Source organism: Musca domestica, unplaced genomic scaffold (assembly GCF_030504385.1).
Source record: "Musca domestica strain aabys unplaced genomic scaffold, Musca_domestica.polishedcontigs.V.1.1 7, whole genome shotgun sequence".
In the NCBI taxonomy this organism is placed as follows: Eukaryota; Metazoa; Arthropoda; class Insecta; order Diptera; family Muscidae; genus Musca; species Musca domestica.
The window spans coordinates 5,686,979-5,696,002 of NW_026712383.1; the positions used below are offsets into that span (position 1 = coordinate 5,686,979).

A 9,024-nucleotide genomic window follows, 5' to 3' on the forward strand; every position below is an offset into this window, starting at 1 on the left:
TACAGCTGATAATCACCCCTACTCTGTAAGTCGTCGCCAAAGGCGTCGTCGTCTCAAAGTCGTTGACTTCGGCGTCGTCACATGAATGCAAAATTGGTACTTTGTAAGACGTCGCGGCCAGTGACGCCTGCGTATCGATAATTTACCACCAAAAAGTGTAATCCCTAACGAATAAAGAAAATTTTGTTCAATTTATTTGGTAAAATGATTTATTTACTTGATGAAAGTTCAAGTTCTAGTGATGAAGAACAGAAAAAAAGCCTTCGTATACAAAGAAAAATTATAAGGCAAAGGTCAGATATATTTAACCTACCACATATCAAGTAAGTTTTATAATTTTTATATTTTGGGTCATGATACATGCCATTCATAAAATATATCATTTATCTACAGGTTTCAAAACCATTTTCGCATCAATAAAGCAGCATTTAAATACTTGCTTGATACTATTGAGCCGAAAATTAAGAAAAGTATTCCACCACAATAAAGTTGGCTACAACTTTACGCTTTTTGGCACAGGGGTCATACCAGTTGAGTGTTGGAAATGACATGCATCTCGGTTTGGCTCAACAATCTGTAAGCACAATTCTCACAGAAATGCTTGACGTTTTGGAGACAGTTATCTGCCCAAGCTGGGTAACATTTAGTATGACCGAGGATGAGAAAGCCGAAGCAAAACTAGCTTTTTTTGAAAAAACAGGGTTTCCAGGCGTCATTGGATGCATAGATGGGACCCACATTAAGATATTTACACCGAAGAAGGAGGAGCAAAGCATTTATTATAACCGTAAAGGATTTTTTAGTTTAAATGCTATGATTGTAAGTAATGAAATTATTTTGTGCAATTAAGATTCTAATTTAAGTTTTACTTAGATTTGCGATCACAAAATGCGGATAAGGTATTTGGATGCTCGACATGCTGGCTCAGCACATGACTCCTTGATTTGGAATATGAGCCACGCCAAACAAATTTTGCGCGAACGTTATGATGGTGGTGACCGTAATAGTTGGATTTTAGGTAAAATGCATCACCATGAGAACAGTATATCAAAAAAAAAAAAAACCATTCACAAACCTTGATTGTCGAACTGAGTACCTTTCAAATAAGAAATTTTTCGTTTTGTTTTCATACTCTACATATACGTATTTTTATGCAGGTGATGCAGGCTATCCGCTAGAGCCATACCTGATGACGCCATATCGTTCTTCTCAAGAAGGGAGTGCTGAGGCTGTTTTTAACAATAAACATGCCAAAGCAAGAAATATTATTGAAAGAACAATTGGTGTTTTAAAAAATCGCTTTCGCTGTTTGCTCGGCGCTCGTCAACTTCATTATAAGAGTGAAAAGGCAACTAAAATTGCAAATGTTTGCTCAGCATTACACAACATTTGTATTGCATATGGTGTAAATGATCTAAGCGAAGATGTACCTGTACAACTCAGCAATGAAAATGTTGAGAATGAAGACGAAAATATACAAAGTATTGAAGCTTCACAAATACGAGACCAAATAAAATCCACTTTTGTTTAAGTTTGTTGATTTTAATAAAAAAATCATTGTTTATGCATTAAAACTTAAAAAAAAAGTTCATTCTTATTTCAAACTTAGAATTAAATTCAGACTCTAAAAAAAAAAAAATTAAATGAAATACCTAAATTCATTCTTATAGAATGAAAAAAATGACTAGGTACTACTTATTAATATTTATGTAAAGCGCAGCTATCACAATTTTTGGCTTCATTGGTCAGATTCATTCAGCTTTTGCAACTTCCTCTTTTTGATTTCCAGCGCAATTTTCTTTATTTCCACTTCGTTTTGGAACAACTCTTCCTCTCTTTCATGTTTTCTTCTTAACAATTTCAACTTCTCTTTCTTAATTTTAATTATTTCCTTTTCGTTTTCATTTTGTCTTTTTAGTAATTTTAACTCCTCTTCCTGAATTTTTTTGGTGCTTTTAATGTGTTTTTGATTGAGTTCATGGTGCGGGAAATCTCATTCAACACCTTTTCTTGCATATTGTTATGCAGTTCAAATAAACTTTCTCTGCTTTTCCTATTATCTTTCTGCTTTCTTTGATTCTTTTTTTGAGTTACAGCACTAGAGGACTCCGGCGGGCAGATGTTTTCTTCATCTTCAACGCGCTCGACCAACCAATCTTCCTCACATGCACTTATGTTACCAGGCTGATGGTGGGTGAATGTCTCATCGGTGGGAAAGTATTCTTCGGCTTCAACATTTTAAGACCGAAGTGTAGACGCTGGTGTTGAGCGAATCTCCTCCTCACCCTGTACCACAGAAAATCCCTGGTCTTTTTTGGCGCCACACACGTAGCCATCAGGAGTTAATTGGCTTTCAAATTTCATTATACTCGCAACTGCCACTTCCAACGGGGAAAGTTGCAGCTGCTTGTATCTGCCTCCACCTGTTGCATTGCATTCTGCCTTGTTGAAGGCTACTTTCTTTTTACATTTGAATTTTAGATCTCTCCAAACCTAAAACAAAACAAAGAAAGTTTAATTATTTGTGTACATATACTGTTATTCCTTACCTTCTGCCAACCATCACTGTCTCTTGCCGGAGGACCAAAAGCATTCAGTTTTGTTGTAATATCCTCCCAATTTTTTTAAAATTGGATGGAAGAGAGCCTCTGCTGAACCCTTTCGCAAGGCTTGGGTTTTTCCCAAGTTCTTTTATTAAGCAATCAAATTGCGTTCCATTTGTAATTTTTAATTTTTTCTCCATTTTCTTTTTTTTCAAAAACTTACAAATCAATAAAAACACAGTTGTTTGTATCAAGGCGTCACAAGGCGTGCAGAAAAACCGTAACGCCCAAAAGTAAGTCGAGTCGACTCAACATGGTTGTATAAACGCCTTAGCGAGTACCAAGTACTCGTCGTCTGCTGTCGACACGACTTCAGGGGTGCCAAAATTAACACGGCGACACAAGGCGTCGACGTTAGCTGTCGACGACGTCTTACAGAGTAGGGGTGAATGGTAAAGGGACTTGTTAAGACTAGCTTCACATCCACTGCTGGTATGATCGTTTCTCTGTACGTTGTAGCCATATTTGTATTCCACTCAGCAAAAAATCTAGGACTATCAAAGGTGGCGAGACTTTGATTTGTTGACGCACTTCCATTCGATTAAATTTAGGGATCGTCAAAGATCAACGCCAATGGTGTCGACTTACTTTTTGAGAATTTTGGACACATCTCAAAATTCTCAGAGAAGGCCATGCAAGTTTTATTATGATCAATAACAAAATCTCTATGTTTCGAAGTCTTATTACGTCATTATGCAGTCTATGGAAATAACATAAAGGAGGAGAAGAAGAAAATAAAAGAAAACGAAAAACTCATACGAAAAGAAAGAATAGGCACTAACCCAACTCTTATTCCTAGACAAGAAAACAAGAGACTCTTTATACGATTTTAGTTTTTGTAAATTTTCTAAAAACTTTTTTGTTTATTTGTTTTTTTTTTTTTTTTTTTTAATATAAACCATAAAATTTGTAAATTATTTATATATAAATTACACACTGAAAAAAAAACTTAAGAAAAATACTGCTTATTCTGGGGATGTTTGTAAAAAATTAACCTTAGTTTCTGTTATTATTAATGGATAATCGAGAAATGAAAATAGATTTCAAAGACGTTTTATTGATGAAGCATGGGATTGGCTACAACAACTAAATTAAATTTAAACTCTCATGACGGCAAATTTCTAATAAAAGAAAAATTAAAAATAAAGATTACTTTAGAAGTTAATGAGATGGAAAATTTTTGTTTGTTTGTTTGTTTTCTTTTTGGCATAAATAACGTGGCAAATGAATAGATTTTAGAACAAGAAAATTGTATATAGTCAAATGATACAGTAAACAGAAAGTAGAATAGTAGAGATTGCAAATCATAGTAATAATACATTATACATAAAGGGCTTCTGGGGCCATAGCGTAGAAAGAAGGGAAACTTAAAATAGTTCTAGGTATGAAGTTACTAAATAATATTTATATGTATGTGTAAGTTATTATAAAATACTATAAAACAAACAATATTAAGGAGTCACACTATATTATTAACGTAAACGTGTTTCGGTTGTATAGCAGCTATCCCGTCACTTTGCGTATTTTGAAATCTTTCAGATCATCTTCGGGTATCAGGCGTAAATCGAATTCATTCGCCAAATGTAACACCGAGTAAAACGCTATGGAGGTGGATAATGATTCGGCCATTGCTTTGGGTAATATTTCGGGCAGGTGTTCATAGATCTCATGGAAACTGCCCATACCCTCTTGGTATTGTTCCTTCTTGGGTATGGGATGTTTGGGAACATCTTCCTCTTTCACGGGCTGTTTGAACTGTTTATTGAGCAGGAGTGTACAGCTACGTTTGAGATTTTTCATATCAATAACCTTGGCACGTTTTGCAAACGGCACCACAATTTTTGTAACTTGTGAAGGTGCTCCTTCAAATTCATGGGCTATTTCAAGGACGGTCTCATTGAGATTTTCCACATTATCAACGCCAGCTCCCAACGCCTCTTGAGCATCATTGTGAACACTTGTATGTGACCTATTCATTGCCGTCACGTCACCAGCTTCATTGCCACAACCACCATCATCGAAGGGCATATCATGATCTCCACCGTCATCGAAATGATGATCATCTTGCGTTAACGTATCCCCATCGGCCACTCCACCAGTAAGTGTTGTTGTTCCAGCACTATCACGCTCATCAGGTTTTACATAGAGTGTCAAACCCGGTGCTAATCTATAGCTTTGAAAACGCAGAGGATCAACTTGCAAGTCCATGGGTAACTTAAGTTTACGCTGATCCCATTTCTTTTGTATATTCGCCTTTCGACTTTTGTATTTGTCATCCAGTTTAAGGAACAGCTCATCGTGAAATTCGCCAAATGTTAATTGTTTTGATTTCTTTTTATCCAAGGCGGCCTTGTTTCGTTTCGCCCTTTGATTTAAGCGTCCCGCTACACCCTCCGACGAGAGATGCTGCTGCTGAGCGGCGAGTGTTAAACGGTTCGGACGCGTCCTTTTGAACTTCCAATGTGAGGGACCAGCCCAAAATTGTGATATCTTATCCAAAGGTCGATAAGAATATTCCAGCTTTGAACTTGCATCGACCGGCCGTAGATCTTCAATAAGTACGGGTGCTTTGCGTAGACCACGACAATTGTTAATGGCGGCACGTTCCTCTGGAAAGAGATGAATTACAAAGATTAATAAGATATACATTATATTGGTTCGTAAAGCAAAAACTATTAGCCCGGATGGGTCAAACTAACATTAGGAAAAGCGATATTTAGAGATTAAAAAAGAACGCCCTATTGGCGGCAAAGACAGGCAAAACTTACATAATATTGAACTACAGAGAGTGACTTTGTGCAGAGAAATTGGTTAGAGAAACATTTGAATCCTTCAAGATACTTAAAATCGAAAAGAACCTTTTTATACCCTCCACCATAGTATGGAGGGTATATTAAGTTTGTCATCTCGAAATATACATTTTGGACCCCACAAAGTATATATATTCTTGGTCAGCATAAAATTCTATATCGATTTAGCGATGTCCGTCCGTCTGTGGAAATCACTCTAGCTTCCGAACGAAATGAAATAGGTAGATAAAATTTTACTCAAATGTGTATTATGTCTGTAGGACTATTGGTACTGAAAATGGATGATGTAGGTCCACGTTTTGGTATAGCCCCCACATAATGGTACCTCGCTTTTTTCGGTTTTATGGTGATTTAAGCGATACTATTCACCGGAAATGTTTCAAATTTGGTATTTGAAGTTCGTAACGGATGCTACAGCCTATGACAGAAAATTGTGTGTGCAAGTCCACGTCTTCGTATAGCCCCCATATAACGGTACCTCCCGATATTCGGTACTTTGATGATTTTAGCGACATTATTCACCGGAATCGTTTCAAATTTGGTATTTGAAGTTCGTAGTGAGTACTTCGTATAGCTCCAATATAACGCTACCTTCCTATTTTCGGAATTTTGATGATTTTACCTACATTATTCACCGTATTTTTTTATTTAAGTTATGCATTTGAATATTGTAATAGTTTATCACAAATAACTAAAAAGCTCGGATCATATACTTGTTCGTAGGATTTTTTAATTAATACTATAATTTGTGAGAATAGAATCTACATAAAGTCCTTAAAATGCTCATGGGATGAATCGTCTGCCACCTTACCAAGGGGCTAAGCGGGCTATTCCTCGGCGGTAAACTCTTTATCAATGTCTCCTCTCTATTTCTCTTAGTTTTCTCTACAGACCTAGTCGTCATAGTAATACTTTTTCCAACTAAATTAAGCCAAGGCTATAAGACTGAATACTATCTGTACTACTATACAATGCTAAAAACCATGCTCTAGAAAACTGTTTTCCAAATAGTTTTGCCTTTCCTCGTTTTATGGAACGATTATGTTAATTTCAGTCAATCAACTAAATGTTGTCTTTATCTAAAATGAAGTCTATATTCATTAACTAATACATCTGAATCTACCTCTCAGAACTGTTTCACATTTGTTTCCTTTTGATCCTTTTGCGTCATTAAAAAGTACAATCTCAACACTTACCCACTGTCAAATCATCATCCAATTCCTCATAATCAACATCCATTATTGGTACATGTTCGCTTGAGGCAGGCACTGGTTCACATTCAGCATTCATATCAAATGCCATACCCAATTCGTTGGCATTTTGAAATGGTGCAAAGATATCACTGCCACAACCACCGCCACCATCTGAACAGCCCGGCGGTCCATCATCATCGGAATCCACACTCATGCGTCTCACCTCGTTATCTTTGTCATCGTTTGTGGCTTCTGGTGTATCTGATATAACATAGCCACCATGCATGGGACGCAGCTGCATATCGTTCATATTGGAAATTTTAAAGAGCCGATCACAACCCGCCAAATCTCCTTCATTTTCCGTACTCAATGGAACCTCTTCCGTATAATCACAAACCGGCACTGATGTTGAATCCCAAATGGCAAATGTTGTTCTCAGTCTCAGCTCGGACTCTGTGGTTAATAGGATGTTGTTCATAAGACGATTGGAGGAGTTGATAGAGCCCACAATGGAATTTAATTTGCCAAAAACGGGATCCTGCAGCGGTACTGTGTCGAGACGGGCATTGATTGTGTCTTTGTTCTTGGTTATGGTTGAAACTAGATTGCGTTTCTTCTTTTGTTTCTTTTGTGGCTGTTGTTTTTCGGCACCATCTACGCCCGCTGCACTGGCATTCGGATCATTGCCACCTTCACCTCCGGTGGCCACATCATCCTCGTCATCATCATCGTTTTGTAATTGCTTTTCATTGAACTTTTGGGCATTTAAACCGGCAGACATACGCAGCACATCGGTGTGGATTGAATCAACACGGAGACTGTAGACTTTAGAGGATGCTTCCAGAGAAGAACCAGCAACCTAAAAGTAAGCATGTCGATACAAAGAAATAACATTATTTTAGTTGGTTGTACTTGGTTGATACAGTCACCAAACATAAACAAAACATTTCACAATAGTCCTTTTATCCTATAGGAAAGCAGCACACACACAACACACGTGAGTGCGAGTGTGTGTGTGTATGTGCGTATTTGCTTTGTTTATACCTTTATCACTCACCTTAAAATTATTCATGGATTTATGATGTCTGTTCAGCAATGTTGACAATGTATCAATCAGAGACACTGACCATGCATTCTCCTTGCTCAATTTGTTGCCATTGTATATTTCCAGGCATTTTTTAAGCGTTTCATTCTCTTCCATACACGCTGCATCTGATCCACCCGTGGACAGCATTGTACGTCGGCGGGCCTGTCTACGCTCCTCCTCGTCATCGTTGATGGTGACATTTGGTCCCTGGCCATCTCGCAAGACTCCCGCCTCCGAACGTCTCAGCGGTGAGTCTGTGTGGGCTGGTGTCATATTCACCTAAAATCATACATTTCGAATAGATAATTACTTCATTTGTGTCATCTATTGGCATCATTTACCATGAATTTGCTATTGCTTTGAAATTGCTCCCTGCACAACCCGTCGCGCGCGTCTCTTTTTGTTTGATTTCTTCGTTCGTTACACAGTCAAACGTCACTGCACTTCAGTTTGTGTTTTTACCATTTCTTACCTCTGCTGTTTTCTGTGTGTGTTTTCCTTTTTGTTTTGTTTTAACGAAAATTAATTTAATTTAACTTCTTCGAGGAACTGTACTTGATTATTCGATATTATTTCACTTATCACTAATTTATATATTGTAATATTTCCTCAATTTTTTTTTTATCTTATTGTAGCGTTAGAAAATATCATAACAAGGCAAATGTTTTATTCTTCGAGTCAAAAAAATGCGCTTGTGTTTGTAATGTATGAAATTTCAGTTGTTTTCAAATGCCAAAGCCAAACGGCGTTGAACAGAAAAATGTATGGGTGAGAGGGAGAAGGAGAGAAAAGAGAAAACAGAAAAATTAAAAAAATGGAGTCGTCCCTGAGTTGTATTAGGGTTGTTAGTGTGGCCACACCATTGTAAATTGCAGGGGTTCGCATTTAACGATTTATTGTAAGATAATTTTGTTTCTATGCACGAAACAAGGAATTAAATTAAAATCAGCTATTTGGTACAGTTCTATCGCCGAATATTATGATGAAATTGTCATGAATAGTTTCTTTTGAGTTTACGAAAATACAAAAACCATAACATTTTATAATTTTCTTAATCCGAATTTATGTTGAGAAAGTTTTCCTACCGCAATTCTCTGTTTGTTGGAGAGAGGGTCACGGGAATGGAAAAATACTCGTACTAGACATTTTCTGGTTATTCCAATCGTCCCTTTATACAAATACAGAAAAAAAAATAAAAACGACAGAAATGCCATGATGAAAAACGAAAATTGTCGAAAAAATTGCGTAAATACGAGAGGTACGATAAAAATTGCAGCAATTAAACTCGATTACTCTAAATCAATAGTTTTTTATTAGTTATTGGGATAAAT

At 36.8% G+C, this 9,024-nt stretch overlaps 1 protein-coding gene, 1 long non-coding RNA gene and 1 pseudogene across 3 annotated transcripts; 1 reads left to right on the forward strand and 2 right to left on the reverse strand.

Moving 5' to 3' along the window:
- The first annotated feature begins 204 nt into the window (after nt 1-204).
- Nucleotides 205-1,531, forward strand: LOC131806260 (putative nuclease HARBI1; annotated as a pseudogene).
- A 408-nt stretch (nt 1,532-1,939) lies between these two features.
- Nucleotides 1,940-2,988, reverse strand: LOC131806120 (uncharacterized). The gene is made up of 2 exons (XR_009343971.1): nt 2,550-2,988; nt 1,940-2,493 (listed from the first exon to the last, which is right to left on the reverse strand). It is a non-coding gene; the product is annotated as an uncharacterized LOC131806120 (long non-coding RNA).
- Nucleotides 2,989-3,640: 652 nt separating this feature from the next.
- On the reverse strand, nt 3,641-8,438 carry LOC101895227 (condensin complex subunit 2). Of its 2 annotated transcripts, none has more exons than XM_011297645.3 (4): nt 8,166-8,438; nt 7,664-7,972; nt 6,610-7,465; nt 3,641-5,212 (listed from the first exon to the last, which is right to left on the reverse strand). In XM_011297645.3, exons 2-4 carry the CDS (start codon nt 7,964-7,966, stop codon nt 4,107-4,109), a joined length of 2,265 nt encoding a protein of 754 aa, XP_011295947.1. In that variant the 5' UTR covers nt 7,967-7,972; nt 8,166-8,438; the 3' UTR covers nt 3,641-4,106. The 2 variants fall into 2 exon arrangements, with proteins under 2 accessions (XP_011295947.1, XP_005191764.1); XM_005191707.4 differs by having other exon boundaries at nt 8,035-8,438.
- Nucleotides 8,439-9,024: the final 586 nt, after the last annotated feature.

Bases quoted from the DNA above. Each gene is read 5' to 3' on its own strand.
- LOC101895227 (XM_005191707.4), bottom strand. The intron at 7,466-7,663 runs GTGAGTGATAAA...GCTTACTTTTAG, and splicing joins AATCCATGAATAATTTTAAG to GTTGCTGGTTCTTCTCTGGA. The intron at 5,213-6,609 runs GTAAGTGTTGAG...ATCTCTTTCCAG, and splicing joins GGATGATGATTTGACAGTGG to AGGAACGTGCCGCCATTAAC.